Here is a 17,375-nt window from a genome sequence, read left to right as displayed (position 1 = left end):
TCCCTAGTTAAATTCACCGCTTCGCAGCTTCGCATCCAGAACAGCAGATGTGCTCGCACTGAACTCTGTTGCCCTCGATAATCATTATGCAGCTACAGCGGCCGCGCTCATTCCAGCCCTTCCCGCACCAGCAGCAGTTCCAGCAACGGTCTTTGGCCTCAAAAGGACAATCCGTCAGAGGACATTTGGGTGCCAGCAGCGACGTAGCCGCCGTCTGGGGGTCACATGTAAAACTAGGTGGCGTCGGATATGGTAGAGACTGTTGTGTGAGATTGTCACAGGGAATCATCCTAGGCTGGCGATGCGAGGATGAAGAAGACGATGAAGACGACGCGCTCTTCTTTTTCTTGCTGGAACTGCTGTCTTTCTTGTGGCTCTTGTGTTCTTTCTTGCTTGATGAAGAAGACGACGATGAGGCGACGGGAATGGCGTCGGCGCAATAGATCATTTGCGTCTTAACGTGTTCGCACGTCAAAGTGTAGCTGATCTGGAGACACATTGTGTAATGACAAAGAGGCGAAATGCAAATGGGACGATGAGTTTCTCCAGAGCCGATACAATGTGGTAGCTCGTCCGCTCCTGTCCTATTCTTCTCGTGGGTCCTCTTGTCCTCGTCGTGGTCTCGTACGTTGCTGTTGTCGTATAACGTGTTCAGTTTTGGGATATGTATGTGCTAAAATGGTAAGTATACACTCTCCGGAAATCATTTCGTCGTTTCCCTCAGCTGCATTTATTTCAAAAAAAAAAATTAATTTCTTTGGCAGTCCCACCTACCAACTCTCACCAGTTATTCCCATCCATAGAGACACGACGAAAGGCGCTCTTACCAGTCAGATATGTGCCTTGAAAAGCCCCCTCGTATGGATTGTGTGGCTTGTTTAGACGGGTCTAATTTTTTTTTCTTGGTGCGCCAGTCTTCGTTTCGATTCGTCTTTGTTAGTGCTCTCTGCAAATGGAAAAGTTGCTACTGCATACTCCAATACCATCTTGATAGCAGGACTGTCTTGACATTTTATATGTCCATCGTCATCTACTTGCCATGTCAAGCTGATCGTGACCAATGTTGTACCTTCTGCCAGCTAAATTCGCCTTGCTTGGCGTTTAAACTACCACCTTGTGCCTATTTGCTCCTTTGCGTACTTGTGTATTTTTCTGTTTCCTTTTTCCGATGGGTATTTTCGAGTCGCGTTCCGCTCGTTCATCCTCAGAGTCAAAACATTTCTTATTCTGAATTACAGAGTACGAAAAAGAACCTTAGTTATTGAGAGTAGAGCCTGCTGAAAATAAAGAACAAAAACTTGTTCGACGTACTTCGACAGACAGCGATGTAATGAGCACGCTCTACAAAAACAGCCGTCGGTGTACACAAATCTCAAGGTGTGCGCATTGTTTTTGGTGCCTTTCGGGTATGCTACGTTGAATACGGAAGTTGTCTCGTTTTGCCCCGTATCATTATATGATCTTAATTCTTTGACAGCTGAAAACAACGAGATCGGTGGATGACAAACTACTCATGTAAGAGGGGGCGTGGATGGGTCGTCCTCCCCCAGGTGTAATATGGGGAAGGGGCAAAATATCACCTAGCTACCCCATACCAGCTATGTCTCTTGACGGCTGTCTTTCTTTGGCCTGTTCGTGTCGATGGAGTCACGGAAAGAGACGACAGAGTTTCGGAGGTTTATTCCGAGGAGCGGAAATCCAACTCTAAAGGATGCATACTGGCCATGTTATCCTGTTTACCCTTGTGGCTGACGTGAAGTGGTTTGGACGACCCATCTGATATTGTGAAAGCATCACGATAATGGGCATAGAAATAAAAGAATTTTTATTAAAAAAATTTGAACAAAGCCCGCCGTGGTGCCGCAGGTCATTCGGCGACTCGAATGTCATGCTTTTCACAGATACTTTGTGATCACTCTGTGCCAGGCGGGCTTGTCTCGCCTAACGGTAAAATTACCGAGGGTGTGTACGAACTCTGCAGGCCAGACGGCCCATCGTAATTTGGTTAGACTGTATCTCAAATTCATAGTTTGTGTGGGTGGAGAGGACGTAAATAGTTTCATCTTTTAGTTCTAGACGATAACATTTAGAAACCAGTGTCGTTTTTGGGCGACGGTAAGATATTTTAAAAGGGGAGAAAGGATGAGGTAAATAACAGAAAGTATAAAACACAGCAACAGAAAATACCATTGATAAAAAATCAAAATCTCTGTAGAATACCACACTAATATTCTCTATCCAGACGTTCCTAATCTGGCCCTTCATCCAATGTCGTCTTCCGCAGGACCCAATCCCGCCCACCCAATCAAAAAACCTTGTCTCCTGCCAAAGCACCTGTTCCAATGCACTTTGGCAAAGTAGCAGATATAAACCATCTCAGATCTACTGCCCGCTATTGTTTGCATCTAGTGTGATCGCCATCAGAGTCCCTGGACCCTGTCCTTCTACTCGGTTTTTGAGGTTTTTGTCCGGCCAACATCCGTGACCGGATTTGCCAGATCTCTGTGTGCCCTCCTCCTGTTCCATTGTCTCAATATCTTGATTTTACATGATCTATCATTCCCAAATCGGAGCTCGCGAAATTATTAGGTTCGCATCTGTACGTAGCCTCTCACCCTCCATGTTATTCTGTGGTCTCCGCCTCGCCTCTTTCTCGTACTCTTCCTCGCCACTTCGCATCCTGTTTCAGCTCGGCTGTCTTTGGTTACACAGATCTGATTTAGGATTTCCTTACGCATATATGAGTCCACCAAGGCGACAGTGATCGTTAACCACTCAGAATTTATGTACTGTGTATCAAGGCCAGCTGAAGTGGTAGATTTTTTCTATTACCACCAGTCTGACCTATTTCTTACAAAGGATTTCACCCTCCGGGCGTATGATCTCCCTCTCCTTTTGAAGCCGAAGATACCATGGTTCCTGTTTTATTTATTTTATTTTATTTTATTTTATTTACGTATTTTTCCGTCGATCAAAAATTGATCACATTTGGTTTAGATTGTGAGCCCGCTTACCTTCGCAAATCATTCCCAACCCAGGTACAGTGTGAGGCATCAGCCACAAGTCAAACCACAACGGCGGCCAACCACTCGTCGCCGAGAAGGGAAACATCGGCGTCCTTCAGTTGCCCAGCACATTTATTACTTTACCAACACACCGGCAGATCTAAGCAATCGCCAACAAGCAACGAATAACGGTTTCGACGCGATGTTGTTACGGATAATGCACGACCATTCAACCCGTGCATAGACAAATATATTCAAAGATTCTCACGGATGCTCAACTATGAATTATAAGTGTGGTTCGTCCTTGAGTGGCCCACTACAAACATAGATAAAATAAAATAACCCTCAGAATAACATGTCAACAGTGGAGAAAATTTTATGTGAACAAGTGTATCAAGAACAAAAAAGAATCCACATTTATGTTAAGAAAAAATATAGCCCGAATAATGGGAATGGTACTTTTGAAGTCAACCAATACAGGACGGCGATACGAGCATCATCGACTACAAAGAACATATTTTTTTTTTTAAAAAAAAAAAACAGACCGTGCCTGTTTCATATCTGGTTACTATAGAAGCCCCATGCCTTGTCCATTCTATTCCATTCCCGGAGGATCGCCCAGCTCTACCTGGATCCCTTTCTTTAAAACATCTCTTTCTCCTTCTCTGGCGCTCAGCACAGCCCCTACATGAACACATTCAATAGGAAACCGGATTCGCCACGGGGGCCTCTCGCCCGAGACTCATGCTAGCCTCGTCCGGTTGGCAGTTCTTGCAGCACACGTGGTAGCAGAGCGTGTCCGGGCTCGAACGCATGCGATGACCGCACCACCGGTAGACATTGCCGCCGCGGTTGCACTCGCAGCAGACCCATATTCCATTAAGTTCGGCCAGACGACAGGCTCCGGAGCTGCAGTCAGGGCTCTCGGTGCAACCACCCATTGCGCACGGGTTGTTGTAGTCGACGCTCTGCTCCTGGTCAAAACACAAGTTCTCGCACGGCAGGGCGAGGCCAGTGGTCGGGTCCATGGTGGCATGGGTGCAGAAGCCGTATTGCATAACATAGTCAATGATGCGGTCGCAGGGCGGCGTGTGGTGGCGGTGGAGGTAGTAGTACGTGCACATGGTGATGGTGATATTGTGTGCAAATGGCGGTTTTGCGTGGTGCTCTATTCGCCGACTTTAAGGTGATTCCTTTGCTCTTTGTTTCTGATTTCTCTTCACTTGATTTTTCTCCCTTTGATATTTGCTTTCTTTCTGTTGCATATCTTTGTCAGCCGTTCGCGTCACTATCCAGCTGTCGTGACAATGCATATCAGCCTCTCGAAGCAGCACGAAGGCACTCACTTAGTAGGCCTCAATGTCGGTATCAATGCCAAAAGTATCTCGTTTCGTTTGTGACGTCTTGTCTTCTGTGTTGGCCTCGTTACAATGCGTTTGATCTCTTTGGGTTTTTAAACCACACCGTTTCTTCATAGGCATCCCCTTTACCTTTATACCTTTCCATCTATCTCTAGCGATGCCCTCTCTTTTCTCTCCCCCTTTTCCCGCAAAATGGGAACGCGAGACTGCGTCTGTCTCTCATGTATCTCGTCTTTGGTAACGCCAATCATCAACGGCATCATCGACAAGACCATTCCCGTTCTGGGAAACGAAGGGGTGCTAGGGAACACCAATACAGCCCATGTCCTCCTATTCTCCTGCTTCCCTCTGGTTCCTAATACATTTTATTTATTTCTCCCTTAATTTTCACTCATATATATTTTATCTTCTATTCTCCTGTTTCTCATCCAACTGATGATGGCTCGTTTCGTGTATCTGTGTTCTGTGGTCGTTGACCTCCTGTGGCATATTTGTCTCCTTTGTGTACGTCTCTTTTCTTTGACCAAGATTATCTTTTCTTTATTTTGTTTTTATTTTGTATTTTATTTGATGCTTTGGGAAACACCAAGGTCCTCCTCCACCAACTGTTGCGTACCCCCATTTGTGACCGACAATGCTCAGCCGACACGAGGCGAGCCTTTCTTCCGAGAACCCCAAATAGGCAGAAGGGGGCCAACGACCAAGGAGAAAATGTGCCGGATTTGCATACTACACACGTATCTGCAACCCGGAGGGGGCTTTGTACGCCTTACGCACTGCTTCGTGCGCCTTCGTTTTTCATCGTCTCTTAATAACGGACCACGGAGGACTTTTCATTCCTAGTCGTTTTTTGTTACCTTTCTTGTTTGGCTCTTATGACCTTGACTTTGTGGTTTCTTTCGTCTGCAGAAACACACCTTGTGAGGATGTCCTGCGAGCAATTTCACAGCATAGCCTTTCGCTTAAACTTGGGGTTGGTAGCTTGCGATCGTACAAACATCTATCTGATGCAGCGTCTTTGCCTATTTTTGCGCGCTGGTTATTTTCGCCCTTTTCGACTTGCTTGCAAACCGTTTTAAAAGAAACTTGTATGGTATCAGCCTCCCTTAGAGGCGTTGCTTTGTTTCTCTTGTCATGCCCTCATTCTTGTCCAACCCTGGAGACCAGGAAAAATGAATCAAGCTATTCAGCCCTTCTTTTTTCTTCAGCTGTCTTGTGGCTCAGATCGCCACATTTATGATCTATTTATGTGTCATCTTACAGCCTTCCATGCAGGCATAGACTACAAGACAGAACTGCTTATGATTGGGGTAAAATAGTCTTTCCTTGGACACAAATGTCTTAGTTTGGCTCGTGTTGTGTTGACAGCCTGCAAGGGCGTCAAATAGTTGTGTAGGGCGGTCCATGTCGAGTGCGAAAAAGTGACCGGATGATGAGAATAAAAGATTGAGACAAAATATCAGACCGAAAACGAAGGTTTCTTTTTACACAAGAAGTTTAGTTACAGATGAGGAAATCAAAACACGAGACAAAATGAAACGCAAAACACAATTCTTGGCGTCAGCATTCTCAAGAAAGCTTATATCAGCTCGTCTGGTTACTACCTCTATGCTTCTCACATCCGTTCCTTCCAGTCGAAAACGCGACAGTGATGGTGTATATCGTGGTTTTTAATAGTGTGTTACCCTCACCTATACTTGTGACAAACTCCATCTCATCTCGTCTCCTTATGCCGGGTACGACGCAAGTCGTCTGAACATCATTACCTTTTTCGAGGTCACGATCATGGCCATGCAGGTTAAAGGATCGTAGGGAGTGAGCTCCACCAACGGCGGAAATTCGAAGACAGGAAAGAGAGAAACGACAACCAAGTCAAGGGCAACACGTGCAATTGCATGATCGGTTGCAAGACGGCCGTGGATAGGCAACGCCGATCTGCATGCGATTATGCACGCGATGGTGAACGTGGTGATACAAGCAACGATACACGCGATGCTTACCGTTACTTCGGCAATGAGTCGGTCTCCCATTTCACGCTCTGCTCCTGGTCTCCCACGACGAAGCCTTTCCGAGCCGCTCAGCCCGAGACATTTTCACGCAGCCCTCTGCATATCTACAGTCACCTGGACATGGCCCTTGTCGCTCTGTCTCTCCTAACAGAGAATCAATTTCTATTTGTTCCTCGTTTAAAAATCGGAAAGGCTGCAGCACGCCGACCATTGAAAAGAGCATGTAGATACCCGAAAATATGTAACACTCTGGACATGTAGTCGAAAAAAAAGGAACCAAGTCCGCACTTTTGGCGTAGAGGAAAATTTGATGTGCAATGTGGCACAACAAACATGACGAGAAGGACGGAAGGTTTCGGGAAATACACAAAATACCATTGTAGAGTTGCTCCCTTATGTCATTTGAAGTACAAGTAGTGAGCGTGCGAGTAAAACAAGAAAACACATGGCATGGGGAGCGAGACATTTGCAAGGACCATCTGAAAAGGCAAACAACTTAGGAAGATAGAAAGAAAGTCGTATCGTACAAGCTGAACGCATGCCACGGCACTGGGGCACACCAGGGCAGAAAGACATACACAAGGACAGAAAGTCACAAAAGTACAAGGACACAGGCCGAGTGATGAAAACAAGCTTAAAGTGGTGAAGCGAGAGTGACTTAAAAGGAAAGAAATGAACGGAAAGTCGTACCCGTTGTGCCGCTCCGTCCCGCAAGAAGACCGAGAGCGGGCCGAAAATGAAAGACTAATGGAGCACCGTAGCATCCTTGTCAATAGAACGAGAACGGCCGCCTGGTAGCATCGCCTTACTTGGTCGTCAATGAGCCATTCAATTCCGGTGTCCTTGCTGTGTCGTATTCAGACAGTTCATACGCATACCACGGTTCCGGACAAAGAACATCTAGAAGAGGAAGGAATCGCTTCGTGGAAGCTGAAAAGAAGGCCAAATGATGCCAGAGAAGATCCGCCGAAGCCATAGGACGGGTTTATTTTGCAAGAAAATGGGCAATATGCACTACCTGTGTTCGCCGTGCTGAGCCCTGCAGCCCTTGTCTTTTCATCCAGCTCTTCTTTTTTTTCATTTCTCGCTTATCCAATGGCACGTCTATAGATAGGCACGGCACATCCCAAGGGTAGCACGAGGGCTGTGTGACGTGGGTCGTTTGTGTAAAACGTGCATCTGGCCGAGACATGATTCTGGCAGGTTGATTGGGGTTTATTGCTGTGCTCTCGTCAGCCTCTGCTGGACTCACTGTTGCCCTCTGTGATCCGTGTATTATATTTCGGACGGTGTATTGTAGAGTCTGGTGCACAGAAACGCCAGGTACCGCACAGGGGGACAGTACAGCTCTATCCACTCTTCCACAGGTAGCGACACGTCGTGCAACAAAGCGGTAACTTAAATTGGGCGAGTCTCGCACCATCGCATGGGGTAGCACGGCGTCGGCTCTTGACGGAAAAATGAAATACAGTAGGTAGGCAGGTCTCTCGAATGCCGTCCTATGGACTGTTGAAGTCCTGCTTTCGTCTGGTCCCTCGTTTCTCTTTTCAACGTCGCCACTGTCTCCCCGATTTTCCGGGTCCCTTCTTTCTTAGCTTCTCCGTTCAAAGGAGGTGGCAATGGGCCAAATAGAAAGAGTCGGAGAGAGGGCGCCTTCTGTTGGACACTCGAAATAGTTATTCCGTCCTTATCGTTTCGACATGCCCTCGTTTTGTCCGATTCGGCTCGAATTAGCCTTGGTCAGTGTCATGGACATGAGAAATACCTGTGCTAGTCGTCTTTTCCCGGTGCGGGCATCGTTTGCAGTTGCACATTTCCCTTTATGGCCAAAGCCTGTGGTGTTTCGTTGCCGAAGAGAAGGGGCTGTCTTGTGCAGCTGTTTCGAGATAGTTTGGGCGAAGCCAAACGGTATCCTGTCCGGCACAAAAATGATGCGCGGTGCCAATGTTCACGGCGGCCGAACATCGCACGTGCTCTGGCAATCCATAGCCACACGGCCCCAATATCGTTCGAGCAGTCTCTGTCTTTGTTCAAAAACAATTCCCATGGCGAGGCGGCTCGTAAACAAGTGGTCGCGGGTGGTCCGGATGTGATGTGGCGGATCGCGAACGGCTCAGGGAGGACTATATGCTGACGGAAGTGAGTTGGTTTTTAGCATGATTTCGTGAAGCACATGTAATTGCTGTGGACAAGTAATAGCCCACAAGGTAAGGAGAGAAAACTGACAGTCCAATTCACGAGAATAAACAATCGAAGGAACAATGGGAGCCTGGGCAGATTTGGTGATGTGGGCTGTTCTGATTGACGCAATCGTGGCAGTTAGTACTGAATAAGATACTCGTATTCTGTACGAATTAATTACTCCTGAATTCAATAACTGCCCTATGTCACTATGTTGTAACCATACAAATGTGCAGTGCTTTTCCAGCGCCTAAGTTCCCCTGCAACGAAGGCCTGACCAACCGCTATTGCTTCCATACAGCAGGTGCCATCAGGAAGAGTGGAGCAGGCGCTGCATGTCGTACGGAGTGCTTTCGTCGGAGATGGGGCCGGGCCCCGGTAAAGACTTAGGGGGGAGCCTTGCGGGGATACGATGCGATGGTGCGTTTCTCAGCTCTCCACTCTTGTTCGATTTGCTTGTGCTGATAGTGGACATACCACTGGCAAGGAGCTGTCGCCTGTAGCGGTCGGACTTATCCTAAGACAAGACTAGCGCTGGTCATCTCTGTTGTCGGCACGGTATCTTAGACGGTCGTAGCGCCCAAGCAGGTCGGCTCCGCAACTGGCGGTACTGGGGAGAAGTCTGAAGTCTCCTTATCAGAAGGACTTTGTACCTTGACGCCAGTCCAGAAACTGCACACTGTGTCGCATTCCAACGTGAATCAAAGCAAACACCGGGCGGGGCGTTCTCGGGATTCGGTCTGGCGCTCAGTTTTGCTCACTAGTGAGATACCATACTTTGTCCAGCACACAATGTCCCTCAATACGAATGAACATAGCGCTGGACTTGAGTGGATCGTTTTGATTGACGAAATGACGACGATCGCGAACTCCATATGCAGTGCAGGCCCGCGACTTAGAAAAGGCTCTTCGGATCCGGAGCTCCACGCAGGTGGTATCCCGGCACGATGCAAAGTCACGATGGATATCGTGTTGTGGATTCGCACAGACGCAGCGTAGCTCATCGTTAGAAGCTCGATGCAAGCCGATGCTGTTTGAAAAAAAAAATGATACGATATTTTAATCACGTTTCATTCCCGCAGGACACGTTGTCCATCTGTCATTTCTCGTCTTTTCGGACCATTCATTCAGTTTTCGATCATTATTCGAAAACATTTATTAGACTGCCTTTTTTTTAATTGCCTGAACGGCCTTCATTTCCCTGCGTTCCTCGTGTTCCACCCTGACGAACCCGCGATGACCTCCGCATGGTGACGGTCTGAATTGCCCTTAATGAGCGGAGGCTCAATGCCGGCGCTGTTTACATCGAGGCTCTCTGAACAAAAGGCTCTGGCCGAGTAATAACGGCCAGGCCCGCTTGTAACACTCATGTACTCTGTAAGACTCTTTACCCAAGCCAGCAAATGCAGCACAAAACGTGGCTCGGCAAAATGAATATCTGCAAAGCTACGAATACGACATTAGCCGCTGGGAATAAGGTCTCTCTGGTGACTGCGAACCACACGAACAACCAGTTATCTGTGGGCGGCTATTACGAATGGAATAGATCAGCAGGGCCATCGCAGTCGGACATAATCTTGAGTAAATCGCTGTATCAGGAACCAGACGATTAAAGGGGAATCATTGTATGAAAACCAAAAGTGAAGAAACGAACAAATCTGTATCGAAAAGGGGCAATATCTTCGAGAGCAAGGAGTGGGTGCAAAGTGCGCTGTCAGTTTGCGATCTAATAACTGTAACTGCCACCAGCATTACTCTCGCCACTAGTGCTGCTGCTGCTGCTGCTGCTGCTCGAGGTCCCACTTCCACTGTTAGGCCCGCTGTTGCTACCGCTACCACTACTCGACGCTGGAATCTGGCCCGGGCTGCCACCAAAGTTGCCAAAAAACTCGGCGCTGGGGATGTCAACATTGGTGCTTCCTGTGCCTAAGCTGGTAGCCGAGTTTTGCCCATTGTTATCGCTTTCGTTGCTGTTGCTGGTGCTGCTGCTGCTGTTGTTGTTGCTGTTTGCACCACTCGACGACGACGACGCACCACCACTTCCGCCACCACCACCAACGCCGGTCAGGCCAGCTCCAATGCCTGCGATCGTCGCCCCCGCCGGAATCCCCGTCGCCTTGGCTGCCAGCACGCTCGCCACGGCCGTGTAGGCCGGCTTCGGCTGCAGATTTTCGTCAAACAAACACGCCGCGCCCGTGCCGGGGAACGTGCTCGGGATCCAGCTGTAACGATCTGTATATTCCCACGCGACAACACCTACACAGCCCGCAACATCCAAACAGCCGCCTACCATGCTGACGTAGTCGGTTGCCTGTTGGGCCTGCTGCGCGGCCGTCGGCGGCAGCGACGTCTGGCGCACATCCAGTTCGGTGATGGCGACCTCGAGATTGAGCGCGGTGAACTTGCGGAAGACGGCCGCCATTGCGGCGCGGCTGGGCGTCTGACCCGTTGTCATGTGGCCCTGGAAACCGACACCATCCACGCGCGCGCCGGCGGCACGGACGAGCTTGACAATGGACAGCGCGGCGGCCGTCTTGTTGTTGTCAAACTCAATGTTGAAGTCGTTGTAATACAGGCGTGCGTTGGGATCGGCCTGCGCGGCCGCCTGGAACGAGATGGGCAGAAAGTCTGTGCCGAGAGTCTGGAAAAAGACCGAGTTGCGGAACGTCCCGTTGTCGTTGAGCGCCTCGTTGACCACGTCCCAGCTGTAGCACGCGCCGCGGTAGTGGCCCACAACGTGCGCAATGTGCGTCTGGATGGCAGCCGTCAGTGTGGCTCGCGTCCACGCCGTTGTGGTGATAAACGCTGGCAGCTGCTGGAACCAAGTGAGCGTGTGGCAGCGGAACATTTGTTGGTTGGCCGTCGCCAGGCTGTGCACGCTGTCTGGCTTGGCGAACTGAAAGTCGTTTTGCGTCGGCTCTGTCGGCTGCCACTTGAGGCTGTTCTCCGGCACCAGGATGCCAAACATGTTGCGGTCGTTGACAATCTGCATGTATGACGTGTCGTTGAACAGGTTGGTGTCTGTGGCCGTGCCAAAGAACAGCAGACCGTTTGCCTTCGCCAGTGTGTGCAGCCCAATGGCAGTCAGGTCGATGGCGGACGGCGTGGAGGGGGGTGCGACAGACAAGCCAGACGAACTTGTCGAGCCTGACGACCCTGGTGGTGACGATGATCCTGCCGACTCCGACCCGTACGACTGCGCAGACACAAGCGGCGCGGCGCTGGCCAGCAGCCCCGATAAGAAGACGAATGTTGAGCAGCCCATGGCGGTCCCGGGACGAAGCAAAATTAAATACAAGCGTATGTGTGGAAAGAGAATAGCAAAATCAAGGCAGTGTGGGACGCCCTCGTCTCTTTCCAAAAGTATCTCGGAATGTCCCAGAGACAGGAATCGTCACTCTTATGAGCATCTGGCGACGACCACAGCTTGGTTCCTTCTCACCTCTTCTCCACCCCCTATGTCCCGTCCACTGCCTTTGCTGCTTTACAATTCTCTTCTCTGTGCTTCTTGGGCCACACGAGACGATCGGATTACCCGCGACCCAGCCGTCACCAGTCTCCGGACCGCATACGCCAATGGCAAACGACAGGGAAGTCATACGGGTAAAAAGATGGACTACGATGGAGTGAAGCAAGAGGCAAAACGTAAAGAAATTGGGAAACATGAGGGCAGATGATGTGCAGATCCCAAACAGACCCTCTCGTTGGGCCCGTCTCGCAATCTTCGCGAGTCTTCTGGTGCCCCTTAGTTTCTTTTTTTGTCCAGTCTCAAACCTTCTTGACCTTTCTTCCATGGTCGTTTCTCCAGAGAAGGATATGCCCGGTTTGTTTGAGAGAAAGATGCCTGTTTCAGCTGTTGTCCGATGTATTTGTTCCGCATATATGGAATTGGGACGTCAAAAAGCCTATTTCTTCTCACACCTCCTACCGACCTAATCGCATCTTGTCTCCTGATGTCGTCTCAAGTTCTTCGTTCTCTGTTTGCCAATCCTCCATCAAGGGGTTTGCCTCGAAGCGAATGCCGGACGGCAATACAAGACAAAAGATTGCCTCCAATCAACGTTCCCTCTCCGTCCCTCTTTTTTTCTTTCTTTCTTTTCGTCGCGCTCTCTTTCTTTCAATTGCCTTCACGTTTTCTTTTCTCTTCCCTGCCGAAACCAGCACTACAAAAATAGCTGCCGGTGCCGGGTGAACCTTGTTTCAACAGGCATCCAGATGCCGACGATCAAACCAACCTCCATGCAGGGATGCGTCATGTTCTTCTATCCTTCCCTAAACTGTCCTTTCTTTCCTTGACCACTACCATTTGCACTCTGCACGAAAACAAAACGCTGTTCGGGCTTGGCGAGTGCATTTCCCCAATGTTTTGAACTCAAAGCGTCCTTTTTCTTCTTTGTCTTTATGTTCTATGCTTTTCTTTTTATCGGCGGTCCCAACTTAAAATTTAAGCTACTGTTCACCAAGACTTTCCAACCAGCCACTTCCAGATGCATTGTTTATGTTTCCTCTCAGCGGAGAAATTCCAGAACGAAGCATGGAAGGGACCAAACCAATGCAACTGTGAATCCCAAAGATTTACCCTCAGTAGCCGTCCCTTGAAAGGCAAAACGGTAAAATGAGACGAGAGACCATTCCTTGCATAGTCAAGTAGGCCACAGTCTCGTTGCAGAAAGCAGGAAAAACGACAGAGCCAGGCGACGATCTTTCATAACTAGTTGAATGACGAACTCGAGCAGCGACGTGACTTTTGTTAGGAGACTTACGATGCACGCCGTACGCATACTCGCACCATTTATTCAATAGCTCTCCATCTACCCTGACAATATGGCACCCATATTGGTTTAACAGCCTCGCCGTTCCTTTCACATCGCGTCTTTAATTGATCCTTCTGCCCCCATTTAGTTTTCCTATTTGCGTCGGGTTCGTTGCCTCTTTCCTGTCTATTTTTGTCTCGCCCAATGTTGCCTCACAGGACCATTTAGAGGTTGGTGGTCTAGACCTCTCCAATCTCGGGTCTGTTTTGACTTTCTTCTCGATTTCCATTTTATTCCTTACCTCGTGTGTTCCCACTACCGCCCCTGTCATTGTCCTCTCGTCCTCTCCTCCCATCTGTTCTTCCCGCTGAGGCGGCTCGGTCATGCCCATGGCTGTACGTGGATTGTATACAGCACACATTCTTTGCTTTCTGCCTTCCCCCCGTTGTTGTCGGACCCTCTTATTGTATGCATCCATTCGATTGTCCGCCGAGGCAGTTCATCCGCAATAAATTGCACTTCCCAACAGAAAAAGGCTGAATCCAGAGTTCAGACAGTCTGGCCAGGGCCGTAAAACAATAGCCCCGATTGAAGACACAGGCGTTTTCAGCGAAATTACTAAAGGAGAAAACAAATTGTGGCACAGAAAGATGATCCGATGCATTTGAGCCTTGGTTGCTGAGCAGTCTTTCAGAGCCTCCAAGATGGCTCACAGACCTCCAAATTCGTTGAAGCCACGTCCTATTGCCGCACTTTTCTCATCTTCCTGTCCGGCCCCAGTCGACAGCGTTTTGGAGTTGACGGGGGAAAAAAAGACAAGAGTATCCATGGGCCACAGACACAACGATGCGTTTTGGGCCGCTCGTTGCGGTGTTTGCCAGTGCGGCTGTCGCCGCTGTACCCCCTGCCCGTGAGGCCCAAGCGACAAGAGTCAAGGGCCGTGACGTTGACGACGCGAACAATGTGGACAACGCGGACCACAACGAACATTGCCCGCACGACAATCTGCTGCGGTGTCTCATTGGCAGTCCGACCTTGGCCTACACGTTCTGCAGCTGGTCGGTCGGCATTTTTGCGACACCGGTCACTCTGTACGAGACGGTGACCGTGCCAGTGACACGAGGAACATTGACGAGAAGCACAACAGAAACGACAGAAACGACAGAAACTACATGGATGACGATATCCTCAGCGTCGTCCCCGACATCGTCATCTTCGACTCAATCCACTCCAGTCGGCCTCTCAACCATCACCGTTACGCAGACAGCGACGCAGACAGTCATATTCGATCGTACTCAGACCACAACCGATACACTGGTTCAGACAATTGTCCAAACTATTGTTGCCACAACCACAATAAGGGTCGGCAGCGATAGTTGGGGCAAGAGCGGTGATGGGGGCGAGAGCCTTGCTGGGAGCCTTACTAGCAGCCTTGCCAACGCTACAGCCACAGTCCCCAATCCGCCTTCCCGGGTTGACCGACGCGCCAACTTCGCGCGTACCACACCCAAAACATCGCTGGCCTGCCTCGATGAACTGCAGCCTCTCCTCAATGGCGTCACCAGCGCCTGCTCCTGTTTCGCATCCAACCAACCCACCCCGACGGCCACGAGCACTGTCACCTACGTCGAAGGTGCACCCGCCTGCCCAGCAGGTCAGGTGTCGGTTCGCGACGGCGGCATCCAAACACTGCATCAGCCCACGTTTCCAAACTGCTTTGCCGACTTCCACCCTTACAATTGTGGCACCGACCATGTCGGCCAGATCGCCTGTTCGTGTGCGTTGACGACTGAAGACACCGCTCAATGCACGCTGGGTGACTACGAGCGCGACAATGCCTGCACGACCTCCGACGACTGCGCGGCCGGCTGGTATTGCACGGTCATAGACTGTTTTGGAAACGGTGTACCTTCGGTGTGCACCAAGGCATGTCCCGTGATTTTTGCGCCGCAGCCGATTGACGGGAGCGGCGGTGCCACGGCGGATGATGGCGCAAGCAACGACGAGGATGTTGCGTCGGCACACCCACAGCACGCCGTTGCACCACCGGCCCAAACGCATGCATTGGACGCCATTGGTCTAAACCACCGCCACAATCTCAGCATTATCATCGTCGGCAATGACACAAACAGCATGGGCAACGGACGTGCCAGGGGCGGGACGTATCGGCGGAGTCTTTAAGCCAGCCAAAGCAGTCGTGGGTCTTGCATTTTATATCAGTTTCTCTTTTCTGTTTCTACGTTATGTTTGCATTGGGATACTGGGTATATAAATCTTTGGCAATGCATATATTTGTGTCTCCTCACGCCTCCACGTCTTTCAAGTGAAAGTTAATATCTGGCGGGAACGGCACCGTCGGATCAGGCGCCGCAGCTGCCGGTAAGCCCAGTGCCAATCGCTGTGCTAGGTCTTTTCGTGATTTCACAATAGCCGCGTCCAAGTCGATGTTCCAGATATACGCCTGCCGAGTGCGGATCTCGGCCGCAATCGCCTCGTAATCACGTCCCAGGGCCCGCAACTCGTACAAGTCGGCCTGACGACGACTGCTGGCCACCAGCCACTGGCAGCGGCCACGGCGATTGGCATCGAATGCCGCGAACGCTGCCTGCAAACCCGTTGCGTCCCGGACGCTCGCGTCGCCCAGCAGCTCGGCCAGCACGGCCGCATCCTCAATACACATGGCCGCACCGGCCCCATGATGTGGCGTGCTGGCGTGCGCGGCGTCACCCACCAGGCATACACGGCCACGGTAGAACTGGGGTAGCGGGCGCTCCGCCAAGTCGAAGAGGCCCCAACGCTCAAGCTTCGGCGCTGTCAAGTGCAACAGCTTCAGCACGTTGGGTCCAAAGCCTGCAAAGTCGCGCAGGGCATCTTCGCGCGTCGCCGGTAGCGTCAGGTGATGCGCACCCTTGGCAGGCCATGGGTCGTCTGTGGTGACAAATGCCACCAGGTTGAGTGTCTTGCCATGGTTAACAGGAAATGTGAGCGCGTGGCGCTCGGCCCCAAACCAGAGCATGGAGTTGGCCGCCCGTTCTTCACCCAGTGCAGCCACGGCATCAGCTATGGGGATGAGCCCGCGGTACACAAATTTGTGGCTGTAGGTTGGCAGCGCCGCTTCCGGGTCGTTCTTGTCAACAAGGTGCGCACGCACTCGCGACTTGATGCCGTCGCAGCCGAGTACAGCATCCGCCTGCGCCGACGTGCCGTCCTCAAAGAACAGCGTCACGGGTTTGCTGGTATCGCTCGGGTCGTCAATCCACAACAGCCGCTTCCCAAACCGCGCCGACCCTTCTGGCAGCAGAGGCACCATCTCCTCGAGAAACCGTGCCCTGTGACACGCTCCATGTCCTCCGTCTGGGCCGATAATTGTGAAAAGTGGCCTGAGCAGCTCGGATGCCGAAGCCGGTGCCTCGGACATGCCGTCGAGCACCTCGAACCACTGGTCTTTCTTTGACGGCCAGGCGTTGCCTGTCACCACCCGCTGAAACCCGGCTGATATCGCCGCGTCGCAGATCTTCATGGCCCGCACGGCATTGGAGTGTAAGCCCACACCCGCCCCGATCTCGCCAAATGCGGCTGCCTGCTCGTAGATCGTGACGTGGATGCCACGCTTGTGGAGTGCAATCGCCAGGACAAGGCCGGTGATGCCTCCACCAACAATGGCGAGATGAAATGGCTTGGCTGACATGGCATTGGGTAGTCGCTTACCTTTCCCGTGGAGTCTGGCGTTTCGCAGCTGGTACTAAATTGCCTTGTGCATTTCAAGCATCGAAATCATCTGTTTGATTCATATTCCAAGACCAACTCTTAAATATATGAACCTATTGTAAGCTTGGACGCCGTATGGTAGCGGTCTTGTCTCCACGGCGATACATCCGACTTGGTGTGACGTCCGCCTTATGCATCCGAAAGCAGGTAGGTAGGTGTGGTGACTATCGTTACGTGCGGGGACTCGGAGGATCGGCAGTCGGAGACGGAATACTCCGAACGGCAGACATTAATTACGTCTTCTTCTTGAAAAGTACAGCGACTTTAGTCACTGGATGTCCTGCGCTATATCCGATA

The 17,375-nt window shown here is 50.7% G+C and overlaps 5 protein-coding genes across 5 annotated transcripts; 1 reads left to right on the top strand and 4 right to left on the bottom strand.

Annotated features, from left to right (window-relative positions):
• Positions 1-13: 13 nt before the first annotated feature.
• SPSK_10809 (uncharacterized protein) lies at positions 14-499 on the bottom strand (the record flags this gene model as incomplete). Its single annotated transcript, XM_016737077.1, has 1 exon — positions 14-499. The coding sequence occupies one exon, from the start codon at positions 497-499 to the stop codon at positions 14-16; it is 486 nt and encodes a 161-aa protein (XP_016590345.1).
• Positions 500-3,703: 3,204 nt separating this feature from the next.
• Positions 3,704-4,129, bottom strand: SPSK_08099 (uncharacterized protein; the record flags this gene model as incomplete). The annotated part of the gene is made up of 1 exon (XM_016734743.1): positions 3,704-4,129. The coding sequence occupies one exon, from the start codon at positions 4,127-4,129 to the stop codon at positions 3,704-3,706; it is 426 nt and encodes a 141-aa protein (XP_016590344.1).
• Positions 4,130-10,282: 6,153 nt separating this feature from the next.
• Positions 10,283-11,821, bottom strand: SPSK_07450 (endo-1,4-beta-xylanase; the record flags this gene model as incomplete). Its single annotated transcript, XM_016734112.1, has 1 exon — positions 10,283-11,821. The coding sequence occupies one exon, from the start codon at positions 11,819-11,821 to the stop codon at positions 10,283-10,285; it is 1,539 nt and encodes a 512-aa protein (XP_016590343.1).
• Positions 11,822-14,156: 2,335 nt separating this feature from the next.
• Positions 14,157-15,491, top strand: SPSK_07558 (uncharacterized protein; the record flags this gene model as incomplete). Its single annotated transcript, XM_016734217.1, has 1 exon — positions 14,157-15,491. One exon carries the CDS (start codon positions 14,157-14,159, stop codon positions 15,489-15,491), a length of 1,335 nt encoding a protein of 444 aa, XP_016590342.1.
• Positions 15,492-15,612: 121 nt separating this feature from the next.
• Positions 15,613-16,998, bottom strand: SPSK_07531 (salicylate hydroxylase; the record flags this gene model as incomplete). Its single annotated transcript, XM_016734192.1, has 1 exon — positions 15,613-16,998. One exon carries the CDS (start codon positions 16,996-16,998, stop codon positions 15,613-15,615), a length of 1,386 nt encoding a protein of 461 aa, XP_016590341.1.
• Between the last annotated feature and the right edge of the window lie 377 nt (positions 16,999-17,375).

This window comes from Sporothrix schenckii (genome assembly GCF_000961545.1).
Source record: "Sporothrix schenckii 1099-18 chromosome Unknown Cont41, whole genome shotgun sequence".
Classification (NCBI taxonomy): domain Eukaryota; kingdom Fungi; phylum Ascomycota; class Sordariomycetes; order Ophiostomatales; family Ophiostomataceae; genus Sporothrix; species Sporothrix schenckii.
This window is presented reverse-complemented; position numbering and strand designations above follow the sequence as displayed.